Genomic DNA, 17939 nt, shown 5'->3' on the forward strand with positions numbered 1-17939 from the left:
ACATGTCACAGTAGGGAACAAAATTGCTTGTGCACCTTCCTACATACTCTCAGTATGGTGGCTTAATTTGGATCATGTTGATTGCTCGTGCATATGTATCATGGGTTTGGATCGATAGGCCCAACCAACAATATAAACATGCTTGTGTTTGATAATTAAATGTCGATATAATGTTCCACGTGACCAATTCAACAGTTTGATTTGCAGAAGGCTCGCATTTTTCGATAAAGGGCGACTTTGTTATCTCAAAATATAGCATCAAGTGGATACAAAGCATTATGAGTAACACCCGGCCTCTGCATAACTAGGACGCACACAGTCAAATCCAGAAGTCTGACAAAAAATCATGAAATAAAACCGACAAATCAGCAACAGTAAAGTCCTATAGACCGACACTATGCCCATGTCGAAGGGGGTGGTGGATCGATCCGTAGGTTACGCTGCCACCCATGTTGGAAAAAAAACTTCGTAACCACCTGCTCCAATCGAGTACACACCACCATGAACAACGGTTGGTACTCCAGCCATTTTAGCATACACCACGTATGTAGCGAGTGCGTATACCAAAAAATAACCTGCAGAGGAGCAGCATTTTTTTCATTAAAAACTAAATCATTTCTACATAACCAAAGCGACCAAATTAAGGCATACGCTCTCACCCTTATAAGTGTCTTGAACCTATTTGTCGTGAGATCTTGGAAAGGGTGCATTTGCTCGCTCGCTTATCTCCTTCAAGAAACTGCATTACTCGAATATTTCAGGCTACATGTAAGTTGTGCCCTTGTTATTTCTACACACTTCACATTAAAACATGTCAACAATTGTTTACCTTTCTATGTTTTTTTAATTTAGCCAGCTTATCCAGGCAGGGGCTTTCCAAGCTTAAGGAGCCTAGTGAGCTCACCATGACATGGCCCGAGGATTTGACGTTTCCAAGGCCTACAATATGGAAATCAACGGGTCTAGTGGGGAATCGGAAATGATGGAGCTCCTGTACTTTCTGCTGAGAAGGGCGCCCATGCTTAAGTGGTTGCAACTCAAGACACTTGCAATGGAGGCATGGTTCGTCAGGAAGGAGAGGCATAAGTTGCAAGACGAAGAGAGGTGCCGTTACGCGAGACAGGTGACCTCGACACACCTGGCTCCCAAGGTTCCGTCAACCGTGGAGTTCAGCATCACCTGATTTCCGTGTGTACTGAAATGCGTTGCGGCTGTTACATATCATCAACGAACAACCGAGGTACCTTGAGCTTGTCGGATGTTATGATGGTCCGATCTTAATTTTGTAGTTCGTTGATTAATTAGGCTCATCTATATACATCTGTTTTGACTCTGGGGCCCATCTATATATGACTATAACATGAACTCTTTAGATTTGGTTGATTAGTTTGGTTCTTTTGCCGCACGGCTGGACCGAATCTTTATTTTCTAAAACCCTGTCAGTGCTAAGTGATGGTCTGGAGAACTAAACCAATGTGGATGTAGTTTCTATTATCCAATAAAACAAATCCTATATACCTAAGAACTCCATCCTATAACTAACTTATTTATCTAAACATGCAGCTCGCCCATCTCAGCGATCTGCCATGCACCGCATGCATTCCATTCAAGCTCTCTCTCAAGGTGTGACCTGAGTTTTTCCTCGCTGCCTCGTCAACATAGGAACGAACGCGTCCATGCTTGGCCACCAGGCCCACTGTCAACACAATTATTTTAATGGTCGTCACCTTAATTAGTTATACCCATCCGATGCAAGGCATGCGCCTTCCATTCACGGCATGCGTTACTGGAGCCAGACCATCTACTGATGCCATGGTTTTTTCCCCATAGCATCTGTTGTGTCCCTGAGAAACTGATGATTCCCTCTCCTTCCGGCTTCTTCACCTTCTCCATCAAATCCCTGCTGAGGTCATTAGCTATTCCCTCACTGATTGATTTTCTTACACATGTTCGTCTTCTGTATTAAATCCTATTACCCTCCGTCTCCTCCACGATTGTGCAAGAGAAGCTGATAAATTTCTCAATGGATCATATTCTCTAGCTTCAGCCGCCGAATCCACCACCACCATTCAGTTGCAGCAGCGGTGGTTGCCTCCCATGTCGACCACCCTGCGAATAAGAGCCATGTTGGTTGGTCAACAATGGTGCAGGTGGATTCGGCAGCTGCTTGCTCGCATCCCAGGTCTCCATTGGATATCATGCCGCTATCCCACCGGGTGCTCTTCTCCGTGGTCTGATCCGGGGCACCGACACTGTCTCCAGTGCATCATTGTTGACACTGAGGCATCCAGCCCCACTAGGTTGCTCGCCACCGTCTGACCCAGGGATGCCGTCCCATCCTGGCCAACGCCGAGGCTTCCTGCTGCAACACGTGGTTGATATCGTGCAGACGGACGTTCGAGTTGTAGGTCACAGTGGAGGTCCAACGCGCTTGGGGTTGTCGACATCCTTCTCCTGGTCACCACTCTCTGCTGGCGCCTCGACCCGGATGCCTTCCACATCGCCGCCAAGCAAGAGCACACTGGTGAGCTCCTCATTTCAATCGATTATTTCTGTTGGGTTCTTAAACTTTCAAGTCCCGCGTGTTGCCAATTTTATTTGAGCCCAAATGCCTTCTCCTCAGCTAGGTAGGTCAGATGAATCCAGGAGGAATGTTTCGTAGTTCGATTGATTTGACTATATGTATGCCAGGATATATACGTGGCTTCACATGGATGTGGTTACACCAATGTCCAGTGATCGTGTATAGTGGTGACTTTTGGTACTAATTAACTGAAAGGATAGCCAAAACGGTGATGTATATGATGTGATTAAGAATTTAACACCCCTAAGAGTTTCTAAATTTTGTTTATCTTGCACAACAATAAACTACATCACATTGCAATGGATCGCCACTATTCTAAGTTATTCGTTTTACCAAGTGTTTCAATATTGAGTGATTTAGATTTTTTTATATTAATTATTTTATATGGCCATTTGACTATATTCAGAAGCCGACCATGGAGGAACCCAGGTATTGTTCCAGCTCTTGGGCTTGTGGTATCTACTTCTTTTTTCCGTTGTTTAAATCATCATGCTGGTGTTGTGTGCTATAAAACAAATACAACATTCATTGCTTGCAATAAAATTTATCATATAATTGATTTCAATTGTTATCATCTTTGCGACAACAAAAACCCGCAGCAACGCGTCCGGTATGATCTAGTACCAAATAGGTTTTCGCCCCCCTCTTATAGATAATGCATGAACCATGTCCATACAAGCAATGACGATAAAGGGTTCCCACTGCTTTACATTATAAAGCAACCACATGATACAATAAGCATGCTGGGCCGCAACACAACCAAGCCTAAAAATTAAAACAAGTGAAAGAAAGAGAAACAAATGCCGACATCGGCAACTTGACGGAACAAAGAAGACCGGCAACCGTTGCGCCCTACGTAGATGTTCCACCACGTTCCAAGCACACCGAAGTGCCGCATACCGAGCAACACCTTCAAGAAGGAAAGCGATGACGACACTGCTGTTGTCCGGACAAGTCCTAGGGTTTCCCCCGGTACGTGAAGGGTAGTCGGGAGGGGGTACATCCGAAGCCCTTCAGGAAGGAACGGTGGCACCCATAGACGTCACCAAATCGGTGCAGGACGAGCCGACAGGGATTTCTCCTGACCCCAAAAATCCCTGCCACCCTGGACAATTCGAGTGCTCTGCCAAACCAGCCGCCCACCAACATGCGCCACCACGGTCTTGGAACCCACTTCATCGCCAAAATAAGGCTATCGACACGAAGCCAAGAGGAAGGAAGAGGGGGACAACAGACCCGGGGGCACCAGCAACGCAGCCGAGCGGGAGGGGACCGGACGCGACAACCGGGACAAACCAGGGCACCACCGGCCCGACCAGGCCACCACTGGCCCAGATGGGCCCACAAAGTCCCCCCGCCACGTTGCAGCACGCTGGCTGCCAACGCCACCGTCGACGCCCCACCTCCACCTCCAAGGAGCCTCGTCGCCGTGCAGAGAGCCTCGGCCCGCCCAAACCCAGATGGGGCCCAGAGGGCCTAGATCTGGGCCTAGCGGGGGCCGCCGGCTGAGCTCCCGCACCACCGAGCCATCCCGTAGCCAACGGCTGCACCACCACACCTAAGGTACTCGAGGCCCGCGGGAACCACTCCGCCGCTAGGAGGAGCCCCCACGCCCCCGCGTCACGCCTAAGGCACCCTAGGCCAGACGGCCAGAAAACGCCACGGGGTATTTTCCGCGAGGAAAAAGGATTATGCATGATACAAGTGAAACGTCGCAAAATAGAGCAAATTTTGTAGTGATTACATTTGCATATCTGAAATCTGCATCCCAATCCCCATTACACACGCCTAATCCTCATCATGTGTCTACTGTGTCCAAATCAAAATTAGGAACTAATCTCCGTCGACCAAGAAGGTGTCGTGGGCACATGAGAGAGCACAACAGAGGGGCTTACATGAGAGCGCAGGCAGGGGAAGCCGGCGAGGAGCTGCTTCTCCCAGCCAAACAATGATGGCTAGGGTTCGGCGCTGGTGGTGCCATGACTTGCGTGCGTGAGGAAGGGAACCAAATGAAGGGAGGGAAGGGGAGGGGAGGGGAGGAAATCGAAGGTGGGCAAGAGAGTACCTACTGCCGGAGCAGACGGAGGAAGCTCCATGGTGTGGGTTGCCCCTGACGACCGCACGGATGAGCAGAGTAGAAGTCGACAGGGAAGCAGGATTCCCGTCCTCGGGCATGTCCGTATCGTCGGAGGTCCTGTCCCGGCCTCCGTCGAGGCCCTGGGCTGCCGCGGCGAATCTGGGCCGCTGCCTGACCTGCTCGCTCACCCGATGTCCCTCTTCTCTTCTCTCCTCTTCTCTTATCTTGTGATGAGGGGAGGGAAGGGTGAAGAGGAGGGGGTGGCGGTGGCGGCCTTTAGATATATTTTGATTTGATTTGGATAACATTAGGATAAGTATTGATAGCACACATTAATATCTCACGAAATAATCGTGTCAACATTGACATACTTTTGCTATAAATACTCACACAACCATCAGTTTCATTTAGAAAGAACAACACACGATACCTTTTGGATATGGCATCGTACATGAAGAAGGTTGCTGAAGGACCACTGGGAACTGGCAAGGCTTTCATATGCCTGTCGCTGTTGATGCTGCTCGTGCTGTCATCTGGTAGGAAGAGCATCATCCCACACATCTCCCGATCGGACTGATCCAAATTAGTTAAGTTGATGGTTAATTTGTATTGTCTGTGGATGGATGCAGAAAAAATGGAGTCGTATGGCTGCATAAAGCGGAAGAGCGGGAAGTGGCTCAACGACACTTGCTTCATACCAGGCACCTGCAACGCACCCTGCAGAGACGAGGGCTTCGACAGCGGCCATTGCAAGAACCTCTGGACATGCATCTGCTACAAGAACTGCACCGGCTTATCCCTCTAGCCACCACATGCATGAACGATCGGCATGTACTCCGACTACAATAAATTAGCAAGTTCTATTCATGCCATAAACATCTATTCCCTCTGCCCCACAATATAAGATGTTCAAGTTCGGTTGGCATGCACTCCCACTAAAACAAACTAATAAGTTCTATTCATGGTATAAATATCTACTCCCCATGTCCTAGAATATAAGACGTTCAAGTTTGCGAAAATATCTTATATTGAGGGATGGAGGGAGTAATACACTATGCTCCTTAATTTTAAAGCCCCCATTTAATTGAGGTGTTATATTTAAATTTGGTTTTACGATTTTGACCGGATCAATGATTTCTCAAGGAGCTCTCTCGGTAACCAATTTTGAATTTGTTTCATGAATTTGGTTGGGTCGACAATTTCTCAAATTAATCGGCCAGAACCAGCCTAAGAAACATATCAGTCCCATGCATCCTCTCATCACCTAGAACAAAAAGTGTCTATAAGTGACACTGTAGCACCAATCATATCTCTATCTAAATCTATATCTACACCTAATCTATCTATATCAATGTCTATCTCCGTCGTGCACTTTTTACAGAAAAGCCCTTGTGGTTTTCGGTAATTGAACTGCAGTCCCTTTTAAGGTCGATCTGAGAAAACGTTTTGTTTTTACAAAAAAAACCTGCACTATCCAGAAAAAATGTCTTCCTCTCCTCTTATCCATGGCGCCCATTTTGTCATGCGCCGGCGGCCGCCGTGCCTCGCACGGGAGAATGGTGGACGCCTCACCGGGGCATGTGCTCGCGTGAGGGGCGGCGCCCTTGCCGGCGGCAGAGATGGCTTCTGTCGCGCAGCAAGGTGGATAGGGTCAACGCGACGGCTCGAGCGGTTGGGGGCGGCGCGGCTGGATCGGCGGCGGCGGCTGGAGCTTGCAGAACGGCGGCGGCAGCAGATGGAGCTTGCAGAATGGCGGCGGCGGTGGATGGAAGCGGCTGACGGATGAGAGTGGAGGTTGGAGTGGCGAACAGGGGCGGCGAGCGGGATCGAGCGGCGCTGGTCACTGCCTCTATGCGCCTGTGCGTTTTTTTTTTTTTTGAGAAAAAGTGCGCCTGTGCATGTGACGGCGCTGGGAGAAGATGGGGATCGGGAGGCTGAGGGGATCGACTAGGGTTAGAGTAGTGGGGGCAAATGGGCTTTAGGGGTTAGGTGGGCCAGCCTGCTAAGTCGCTCCTTTTTTTGCGCAGGAAATTAGTCAGGCTGGAAAAAAAAGCTATATGAGTGCTCTATTAGGGTTTCGCCAAGGCCCAAGTGGGCTCCTAATCAGCCTTTTCATTAGAAAATAGTCCCACCCTTGCTAAAAAAATTAGTCCCACGTTGCTTTCTAACACTGAATCTCACCAATTTAAATATGTGACGAAGTTGTCTAAGAGCAAGCCTTCTTGGGAATTAATAAGTGGAGGATGAGGCATGAATTTAATGGATAAACGAAAGAGAGGGCCAAGCTCAGGAATGAGCAACATTTAGAAGAAAAAAAGCCTTCTTGGGAATTAATAAATGGAGGAGGACGAGGAAGGCATTTGATCGAGAAGATGGAAGATGGAAGTGGCAATACCTACCAATGCCACCCTTTTTTTAGACAACCAATGCCACCTATAAGTTTTCACACGGGGAATCCCCGTGTGGGCCGGCCTGGCCCATGCAGTGACCTCCTATACGGCGCTCTGCGTGTAGGGAGACGCAACACAATCGTCTGTACCTACCCCTCAAAAAACTTGTCTGTGCCCCATGTTCGGGCGGCCTGTTTTTTAAATTTCTTTTTTTCTTTTTCTTGTCCTTTCCCATTTTCGTTCTTTCTACTTTAAATAATTTGGGACTTCCAAAAAGTTTCGACAATAAGAAAATGAGATTTTTTTATAAAATATATAATAAATCATAAAATGTTTCGCATCAAAAAATGGTCGTGATTTTATAAATTTTGTTTTATCTATTCAAAAGATGTTCAAAATTTTGAAAACAAATTATCAGGAAATCTATAAATTTTCAAGATTTTTATAAAAATCTGTGTATTAAAAAAATGCTAATGCACTTCAATGAAATTTCGCAAATTCAAAAAAATCATGAATGGAGAAATATCCTAAAATTTCAAAAATTGTTCGTGACTTACGAAATAGTTTATTCATTAATAGAACGTTCGTTGATTCAAAAATGATCATGCATTCCAAGAAATATTTGTTAAATCAACAAAATTTTCGTGAATTTCAAATATTGTTTCACCAATCTCCAAAACAATGTTTGTCCATTCTAGAAATGTTTGCCGTTTCACGATTACTGTTAAAAAATTCACAATTTTAGAAAAATGTTTGCAAATAGTATAAAATGTTCATAAATTGGAAAAATGTTCTTGATTTTAGAAAATGTTCGAAAATTTGTAGAAGTGTTCATGCATTTGAAAAATGTTCATGATTTCAAATATGTTCATGAGTTTAAAAATATATTGATGATTCCACGATATTGGCAGAGATAGTGTATCTTGGTGATGTAGCAAATTGTGATTAGGGGAATTGGAGATTATGAAAAAAAATTCACCCGTTGCAACGCACGAGCCCTAATATAATTAATAAAGCATGCAGTGCTTCTGCCCATCCACCGTCGCGCACTTTTTGCAAAAAAGACTTTGTGTTTTTGGTAATTGAACCCGCGGTCCATTTTTATGTAGATATCTGAAAATGTTTCATTTTACAAAAAAACTCCTGCATTTATTAGTATTCAAATTGTGATCCTTTATCTAGGAAAAAAGTGTTTTCGTCTCCTCTTATCTATGGGGCCCATTTTGTCATGCGCCGGCGGCGGCCGTGCCTCGCACGGGAGGATGGAGGACCCGTTGTCAGGGCATGTTATCGGGTGAGGGACGGCGCCTTTGCCGGCGGCGGAGATGGCTTCTGCCACGCGGCGAGGTGGAGCAGGGTCAACGTGATGACTCAAGCGGCAGGGGGTGGGGCGGCTGCTCGATGTAGAACAGCTGGGGCGGCTGGGTCGGCGATGGCTGGAGCTTGTAGATCGATGGGCTGAAAACGAGAGGAGGAGGAGCGTGGATCGAAGGAGGCGGCTGACGGATGAGAGTGAAGGTCGGAGTGGCGGTGGCCTCGCCGAAGTGGCGAACGGGGGCGGAGAGCGGGATCAAGGGGCGCTGTCAGTGCCTTTATGCACGTGTGCGTTTTTTTTTTGTTGAGAAAAAGTGTGCCTTTTTTAGGCTAGAAAAAGTGTGTGTCAGCGTGTGACGGCGCCGGGAGAAGATGGGGATCGGGCTAGGGGTAGAGTAGGGGGCGGCTATGCTTTAGGGGTTAGGCGGGTCAGCCTGGGAGGTTATTCCTTTTTTTGCACGGGAGGTTAGTCAGGACGAAAAAGAAGCTATACGGGTGCTCAATTAGGGTCGGCCCATCCATGCAGTTCTGCCAAGGCCCAAGCGGGCTCCTAATTAGCCTTCTCATTAAAAAATAGTCTTTTCTAAAATATAGTCCCTCCCCTAATTTTTTCTTAAGTAGTCCCACATCGCTTTCTAACACGAAATCTCACCAATTTAAATATGTGACAAAGTTGTCTAAGAACAAGCCTTCTTGGGAATTAATAAGTGGAGGATAAGGCATGAGTATGGTGGATAAGCGAAAGAGAAGCTCCAGCTCAGGAATGAGCAACAAAAAGAGAAAACAAAAGATTATACCGCTTTCTTGTGGCCAATGGAGGAATCCATGAGGGAGAGCGACATGCCCCAATGATGGAGTTCCTGCAGGGCAGAGCACAGAGACCGTGGCCGCCGTGACCGCTGGTACCGGATTCCTTCCTCATCAGGCAGCTTCGCAATATAGATGTGTTTTTTCCTCAGGATACATGCTTCAGTACTGCCCAGGAGTGTACCGAATCATACTTTCGAGGAGGTAGTTTAGGTGAAACTGGAAGATTAAATTATGTCATACTTTCAAGATAATGTTTGTGCATGGGCTATGCCGAATAAGTAAATTTACCGATGCTGGTGTGTACCGGTGGGCAATCCATCATCCGTCGGTTTCGTCAAGATGCATGCAGTCTGACTCCATATAAACTGTAAATCGATTTCTTTTGCTATACCCGATTAATACAACTGACAGGATTAACACATGTGGGGCCACTGCATACCTTTTTAGCCTTTTACAGAGAGTTGAATGCAGAGAAATAACGACGTATGCATGCAATCTCTCTTCCCATACATCTCATATGTATTAATTTTCATCCTCATATTTGAATGCTTAGTAGTTTTTCAACCAAATGTCCATTTTTGAAACTTTATATTGAATTTGTGGTGACAAGGCCTTCAAAACAAGATCAATCTTGGATATATTTGAACTACTTTTTATTTTACATATTTTAATTATCTTTGAAATCACTTTCATAAAACAAAAGAATGTTTTGGCATTTCATAAAAACATATTTTGATCATTTCACTAAATTCAAAAAACTAATTTCACTCATAAAAAACAAATTTAGTTATTTTTAAACACTGGTTTCACTTATTTTAAACCATCTATTTCACTCCCTTTGAAAAATAATTTCACTTATTGCAAAAAATGTTTTCACCCATTTTTGAAAACTAATTTTTAACCAGATCAATCAAAAATACATTTGAACTAGTTTTAATTTTAAAGTTTCACTCATTTCAAATAATATTATTTTACTCGTTCCAAAAGTAGTATATCACTTATTCGGAAAATTGTTTTCGTTCATTACAAAATATATCTCAAAAACTAAATTTATTGTTTCACTCATTCCAAAATCAATATTTCGCTATCCGCCTTGATCCACTCCCCCCCCCCCCCCCCCCCGCGTGTTTGTATCGATCCTCCACCCCCATCAAGGGTAGAAGGCGTGCGCCGTTCGTGACCTTCCTGAGCAAAGAAGGTAGATGTATCTCCTGAGACATTGCCATGTTGTAACATACAGTTGAATGTCGTGCATTCCACAAATAATATGATGTCCATTTTTGGCATGCAACTGATATGCCACTGTATCCATTATTAACTATTGAAGCAACCAAGCAATGCATTTAGCCTTCTATCCTAACTCAAAAATTGTACGACTTGGTGAAAAAATGTGAATTGCTCGCTCATGCAATATGCTACAAATCCATCTCTAATGAAATGCAATTTGTCACATTTTCTAAAGTAGGAAAATTATTCTGCTCAGACAACTGTAACTAAGCAGAACAACCCCAACCCCGATCCACATCCACATCCACATCTATCGCATAATATAAGTAGGAGACCCACATGTTTCCACATATTTTTTTACGGGACAAGTGGACATCTCACATAATCTTACGCCAATGATAGATTCAGCTAATTTGTTGTAGCGAAAAATTATCTGACAATTCAAGTAACATACCGCTCATGCTAGTTAATTGCCCATGCGTTGCAATGAGGCCATATGTATTTTTGTAACTCAACATTAATTGTATCTCGCAGACATATTCCAAATCTTCTTGCACACCAGGCTGCCTTGGCGAATTCTTTTTTACCGATAAATCACTCTCATTTTATTCCTTCAATTTTTTCTCCCAACAAAAAATGTTTCTCACGGTGATATGTGAATGGATATATCGACAACCGTAATATAATATCAAGAGCTAAAAACACTTTAATAAAAGAATTTAAGGATGTATCCATGATGCATTGACATTGATTCCTTTTCATAAATGTGCCTTGTGTTATCAAACATTGATTTCTTTCCATAGATTTGGTTTTCAAAATTGATTATGGATCACCGTGATGGATTCATTTCCTAAATTTGGTAGATAAAATCAGATTAAATAGATTAGTGGGCTAAAAACCAGTTCAAATGTGGGGGAGGTTTAACCAGAATGGAGGCAACGCTACCAACTCACCATGGCATACGCGTCTGTAACAATTCCGATGGTATGCCGAGCAAAAAAACAACCTATTGCTCATAGAAAAAATGAAACAAAAAAAAGAATACCAAAAAACGAAGCATAGAAAAAAATGTGTGCACGCGTCAAATGGGTCGGCTAACTTTGATTATACATGATGTTTTGGTAAGATTTGATTTGATTTGGGTATGAGTAGTGGAAGACAAGGAAAGTTTAGATTTAGGTCAGATTTTCTTTAGATTGGATTTGAATACAGGTTTGCGCTGATTCCGGCGGTATGTCGAGCCAAAAACCAACCAATAGTTCACAGAAAAAATGAAACAGAAAAAAGAATACCAAAACACGTAACATATTAAAAACGAAAAATAAAAACGGACGCAAGCGTCAAATGGGCCTGCTAACTTTGATTATACTTCATGTTTTGGTATGGTTTGATTTGATTTGGGTATGAGTAGTGAAACACAAGAAAAACTTAGAATTATGTGAGATTTTCTTAAGCTTTGATTTGAACGAGTTAATGGATGAAGTTGTCTTGGAAAAGTGCATATTTGGTTGAGTTAATGCACGCATTAAATGAGCCCGCCCAAATTGGTTGCGCTTGAGGGAATGGTCGTCTGTAAGACGCTCGTGGTCGTAATATGGGGTTTGTCGAGGGGTAGGTGGGAGTGAGGCGAGACTACCAACTCCCCGTTTAGGAGTAGATATTTTCTTAATATTTGATCTGAACGAGTTAATGGATGAAGTTGTCTTGGAAAAGTGCAGATCTGATTGAGTTAATGCACGCATCAAATTGGCCCGCCCAAATCGGTTGCGCTTGAGCGAATGGTCGTTTGTAAGACTCTCCTAGGCGTAATATAAGGTTTGCCGAGGGGTTGGTGGAAGTGAGGAGAGACTACCAACTCCCCCTTTAGGAATACATATTTTCTTAAGATTTGATTTGAACGAGTTAATGGATGAACTTGTTTCGGAAAAGTGCAAATTTGATTGAGTTAATGCACGCATCAAATGGGCCCACCCAAATTGGTTGTGCTTGAGCGAATGGTCGTATGTAAGACGCTCGTGATCGTAATATGGGGTTTGTCGAGGGGTAGGTGGGAGTGAGGCTAGACTACCAACTCCCCCTTTAGGAGAAGAGATTTTCTTAAGATTTTGATTTGAACGAGTTAATTGATGAAATTGCTTTTGGAAAAGTGCAGATCTGATTGAGTTAATGCACGCATCAAATGGGCCCGCCCAAATTGGTTGCGCTTGAGCGAATGGTCGTTTGTAAGAAGCTCGTGGGCGTCATATAGGTTTTGCCGAGGGGTTAGTGGGAGTGAGGCGAGATTACCAACTCCCCCCTTAGGAGTAGAGATTTACTTTAAGATTTGATTTGAATGAGTTAATGGATAAAGAAGTTATTTTGGAAAAGTGCAGATTTGATTGAGTTAATGCATGCATCAAATGGGCCCGCACAAATTGGTTGTGCTTGAGCGAATGGTTGTTTGTAAGACGCTCATGGACGTAATATAGGATTTGCTGAGGGGTTGGTGGGAGTGAGGCGAGATTACCAACTCTCCCTTTAAGAGTAGAGATTTTCTTTAGATTTGATTTGAACGAGTTAATGGATGAAGCTGTTTGGGATAGTGCGAATTTGATTGAGTTAATCACGCATAAAATGTGCCCACCCAAATTGGTTGCGCTTGAGCAAATGGTCATCTAAAGACGCTCGTGGGCATAATATACACTAGTAGAAAAACTACTTTACGCGAGACACATTAGTGTCGGTTCTAACGGCTAGGCGGGCGGCAGTCATTAATCCTGGTTCGTGTTGAACCTTTAGTACCGGTTCATGCCATGAACCGGGAGTAAAGGGGTGGTGGCAGGCTGGCGTTAGGCCGGGGCCCCACGAGCCCTTTAGTCCCGGTTTGTGTCACAAACCGGGACTAAAGGGCAATTCTCAAACTCTATGCCCCCACCCCCTGTCGCCTTTTCAGTTTTAAAAAAACAAAAGAAAATAATAAAAACTTCAAAAAATAAAATTCTACGAGATATAGTTATGTTACAACATCTAGTAGTTAGGGACATTTAAAAAGATAAATTTCGACATGTTTTGCAAAAAAGTGTTATGAAAAAGTAAATGACTATATCTTTTGCATACGATGTCAAAAAAACGTATAATATATCAAAATGTTCAGCACGAAAATCCAGTTCCGATTTTGATGGCCGTAGGCCATTTTGCAAATTTTTAGAATCCTAAAATTCTGAAAGGAAAAAAGTTATGCTCAAATTTCAGTTTTTTTGAATTTTGGTTAAATCCGGTCAAACTACTTATTCAAGAAATATTAATATTACTAAAAAATTATCAATAATATTAGTGTTACTAAATAATTATTTCATTTTTTTTGAATTTTGGTCAAATCTGGTTAAATTGTGGTCAAACTATGGTCAAACTACTTATTTTGGTCAGTTATTAAAATTAAAATCTACTAAAGGTCCTTACGAACCAGGACTAAAGGTCATTTTTCTATTAGTGATAGGGTATACCAAGGGATTGGTGGGAGTGAGGCGAGACTACCAACTCCCTCTTTAGGAGTGGAGATTTTCTTAAGATTTGATTTGAACGAGTTAATGGATGGAGTTGATTTGGAAAAGTGCGGATTTGATTGAGTTAATGCACGCATGAAATGGGCCTGCCCAAATTGGTTGTGCTTGAGCGAATGGTCGTCTGTAAGACGCTCGTTGGCGTAATATAGGTTTTGCCGAGGGGTTTTGTGGGAGTGAGTTAATAACCCATAAGTTTAGGGGATCGCAACAGCTTTCGAGGGTAGAGTATTCAACCCAAATTTATTGATTCGACACAAGGGGAGCCAAAGAATATTCTCAAGTATTAGCAGCTGAGTTGTCAATTCAACCACACCTGGAAACTTAGTATCTGCAGCAAAGTGTTTAGTAGCAAAGTAATATGATAGTGGTGGTAGCGGCAACAAAAGTAAAGACAACAAAAGTAATGTTTTTGGTATTTTGTAGTGATTGTAACAGTAGCAGCGGGAAAGTAAATAAGCGAGAACTAGTATATGGAAAATCGTAGGCACCGGATCAGTGATGGATAATTATGCCGGATGCGGTTCATCATGTAACAGTCATAACATAGGGTGACACAGAACTAGCTCCAATTCATCTGTGTAATATAGGCATGTATTCCGTATATAGTCATACATGCTTATGGAAAAGAACTTGCATGACATCTTTTGTCCTACCCTCCCGTGGCAGCTCGGAAACTAAGGGATATTAAGGCCTCCTTTTAATAGAGAACCGGAACAAAGCATTAGCACATAGTGAATACATGAACTCCTCAAACTATGGTCATCACCGGGAGTGGTCCCGATTATTGTCACTTCGGGGTTGCCGGATCATAACACATAGTAGGTGACTATAGACTTGCAAGATAGGATCAAGAACTCACATATATTCATGAAAACATAATAGGTTCAGATCTGAAATCATGGCACTCGGGCCCTAGTGACAAGCATTAAGCATAGCAAAGTCATAGCAACATCAATCTCAGAACATAGTGGATACTAGGGATCAAACCCTAACAAAACTAACTCGATTACATGATAAATCTCATCCAACCCATCACCGTCCAGCAAGCCTACGATGGAATTACTCACGCACGGCAGTGAGCATCATGAAATTGGTGATGGAGGATGGTTGATGATGACGACGGCGACGAATCCCCCTCTCCGGAGCCTCGAACGGACTCCAGATCAGCCCTCCCGAGAGGTTTTAGGGCTTGGCGGTGGCTCCGTATTGTAAAACGCGATGATTTATTCTCTCTGATTTTTTTTCTCTCCAAAAGCAAATATATAGAGTTGGAGTTGGCGTCGGAGGGCATCCAGGGGGCCCACGAGGTAGGGGCGCGCCCTAGAGGGGGGGGGCGCCCCGCACCCTCGTGGACAGGGTGTGGGCCCCCTGGTCTTCATCTTTGGCAAGGATTTTTTATTATTTTTTCTAAGATGTTCCGTGGAGTTTCAGGTCATTCCGAGAATATTTGTTTTCTGCACATAAAACAACACCATGGCAATTCTGCTGAAAACAGCGTCAGTCCGGATTAGTTCCATTCAAATCATACAAGTTAGAGTCCAAAACAAGGGCAAAAGTGTTTGGAAAAGTAGATACGACAGAGACGTATCATGAGTCGAGATTACCAACTCCCCCTTAGGAGTAGAGGTTTGCTTAAGATTTGATTTGAATGAGTTAATGGATGAAGAAGTTGTTTTGGAAAAGTGAAGATTTGATTGAGTTAATGCATGCATCAAATGGGCCCGCACAAATTGGTTGTGCTTGAGCGAATGGTCGTTTGTAAGACGCTCATGGGCGTAATATAGGATTTACCGAGGGGTTGGTGGGAGTGAGGCGAGACTATCAACTCCTCCTTTTAGGAGTAGAGATTCTGTCCCATTGTCTTGTGAAACTGCCAAAGAAAGTATAGAGCCGGACGAAAATTATGGGAGAAAGGTGGACGGATGAAATTACAGTGGTAAGAAACGCTTCTCTTTTTAATAATAGGTATAGATTTAAAGTTTCTTGTATATTGCTTCCCTATGAAAACGATAATTATTCCCCTTTATTATTGTACCCCTACTCCATTTTTCCTTCAAAAAGGACATAATCAATCAATCATGTCTAAAACTAGGCGTTAGGATAAGGCACCAGCCATGTTTAGAAGCGGAACTAAAATTAGCTAGACATTAGGATATGCATTGATAGCACGCATTAATATCTTACCAAATAATCGTGTCGACGTTGATATACTTTTGCTATAAATACTCACACAACCATCGATTTTATTTAGAAAAAATAACACACATTACCTCTTCGATATGGCATCATACATGAAGAAGGTTGCTGAAGGACCACTGGGAACCGGCAAGGCTTTCATATGCCTGTCGCTGTTGATGCTGCTCGTGCTGTCATCTGGTAGGAAGAGCATCATCCCACACATCTCCCGATCAGACTGATCCAAATTAGTTAAGTTGATGGTTAATTCGTATTGTCTGTGAATGGATGCAGGAAAAATGGGGTCGCATGGCTGCGAAAAGCGGAAGAGCGGGAGGTGGACCAACGACACTTGCATCATAGCAGGCACCTGCAACGGGCCCTGCCGGGACGAGGGTTTCGACAACGGCCATTGCCATAACACCTGGGAATGCATCTGCTACAAGAACTGCGGCTTATCCCTCCAACCACCGCATGCATGAACGATCGGCATGTACTCCGACTAAAATAAATTAATAAGTTCTATTCGTGGCATAAAAGCAACTCCAACGGGCCGACCCAACGGACGAAAATTTCGTCCGCTTTTTGTCCGTTTGGGTCGGCCAGATGGACACGGATGCCCGCTTCCGCATTTGGGTCGGCGCGTGCGCCCAACACTGGCCTGAGACCTATTTTGACGGTGCCAAAAAATGAACGCATGCATATTAAAAAAAGAGAAACAACATTATTAAACATTAAAGCCGGCCACGAAGGCCGGCAAGAGTCCACGCGTTCACATTTGCATTTAGAAAAAAAAATAAAAACAGCCTAAACTACGAGGCGGCGCGCTGCCCTAGGCGTCGTCGTCGTCGTCCTCGGGGTCCGTGAGGTCGATGAGCGTCGGCGCCGGCCCGGCCCAGGCGAACGCCGTGTTCCAGAGCGCCGTCATGTCGGGCTGTGCCGGCGTAGGCAGTGTCGGGGCGGGGGGTGTGCAGCCGCCTGTGCAGCCGCGGCCTGGCGCGCCTCCTCCTCGGCCTCGCGCTGCTCCTCCTCGAGGTCGCGCTCGAGCATCTCCTCGTACTCGCCGCGACGGCGCTCCTCTGCCAGCCGGCGCTGGCACCACATCTCGAGGTACGCCTGCTCCTGCGCCGGCGTCGCCCCTAGCCAAACCGGTGGCGCGGACACCCACTCACGCACCACTCCCCTCCAGGAGAAGCGCGCGATGGGCTCGGGCTCGGGCTTCGGCTTGATAGGGGACGGTGGGGCCACCGGCGGCACCACGCGATCGCCCATCGCGGAGAGGGCAAGGGTCGCAACCCCGCCTACGCAACCAACTCGCCCAACTGGGCGAGGTGGTTCACCTTCGAGCACGAGGAAGCGAGGCGATGGGGCGTGCGCGAGGTCGACCGGAGGTCGCCGCCACCGGCGCTCGTCGTCCGCGAGGAGGACCAGGAGGCCCTTGCGACCGTCTACCGGAAGAGCGAGGAGGACGAGCGGCGCAGGTCGGAGGCGGCGGAGGCGGACGAGGAGGCTCGGTACGAGGCGGCAATTGCGCAGGCCCTTGCCCTCTCTGCGGCGGGCGACAACGGGGTGCCGCCGGTGGCCCCGCCATCCCCCATCAAGCTGGAGCCGGAGCGGGAGCCATTCCCCATTGAGCGCTACTCCTGGCCGGGAGTAGTGCGCGAGTGGGTACGCGAGCCGCCGGTCTGGATGGGAGCGACGCTGGCGCAGGAGCAGGCGTACCTCGAGCATGTTGGAAATATGCCCTAGAGGCAATAATAAATTGATTATTATATTTCCTTGTTCATGATAATCGTTTATTATCCATGCTATAATTGTAT

At 45.1% G+C, this 17939-nt stretch overlaps 2 protein-coding genes across 2 annotated transcripts; both read left to right on the forward strand.

Annotated features, from left to right (window-relative positions):
* The first annotated feature begins 5067 nt into the window (after positions 1–5067).
* LOC125513098 (defensin J1-2-like) lies at positions 5068–5578 on the forward strand. Its single transcript, XM_048678143.2, has 2 exons — positions 5068–5197; positions 5291–5578. The coding sequence occupies exons 1-2, from the start codon at positions 5101–5103 to the stop codon at positions 5464–5466; spliced, it is 273 nt and encodes a 90-aa protein (XP_048534100.1). The 5' UTR covers positions 5068–5100; the 3' UTR covers positions 5467–5578.
* A 10599-nt stretch (positions 5579–16177) lies between these two features.
* LOC125513099 (uncharacterized) lies at positions 16178–16808 on the forward strand. The gene is made up of 2 exons (XM_048678144.2): positions 16178–16320; positions 16414–16808. The coding sequence occupies exons 1-2, from the start codon at positions 16224–16226 to the stop codon at positions 16599–16601; spliced, it is 285 nt and encodes a 94-aa protein (XP_048534101.1). The 5' UTR covers positions 16178–16223; the 3' UTR covers positions 16602–16808.
* The last annotated feature ends 1131 nt before the right edge of the window (positions 16809–17939 follow it).

Source organism: Triticum urartu, chromosome 6A, assembly GCF_056163025.1.
Source record: "Triticum urartu cultivar PI428250 chromosome 6A, HENAU_Tu73, whole genome shotgun sequence".
NCBI lineage: Eukaryota > Viridiplantae > Streptophyta > Magnoliopsida > Poales > Poaceae > Triticum > Triticum urartu.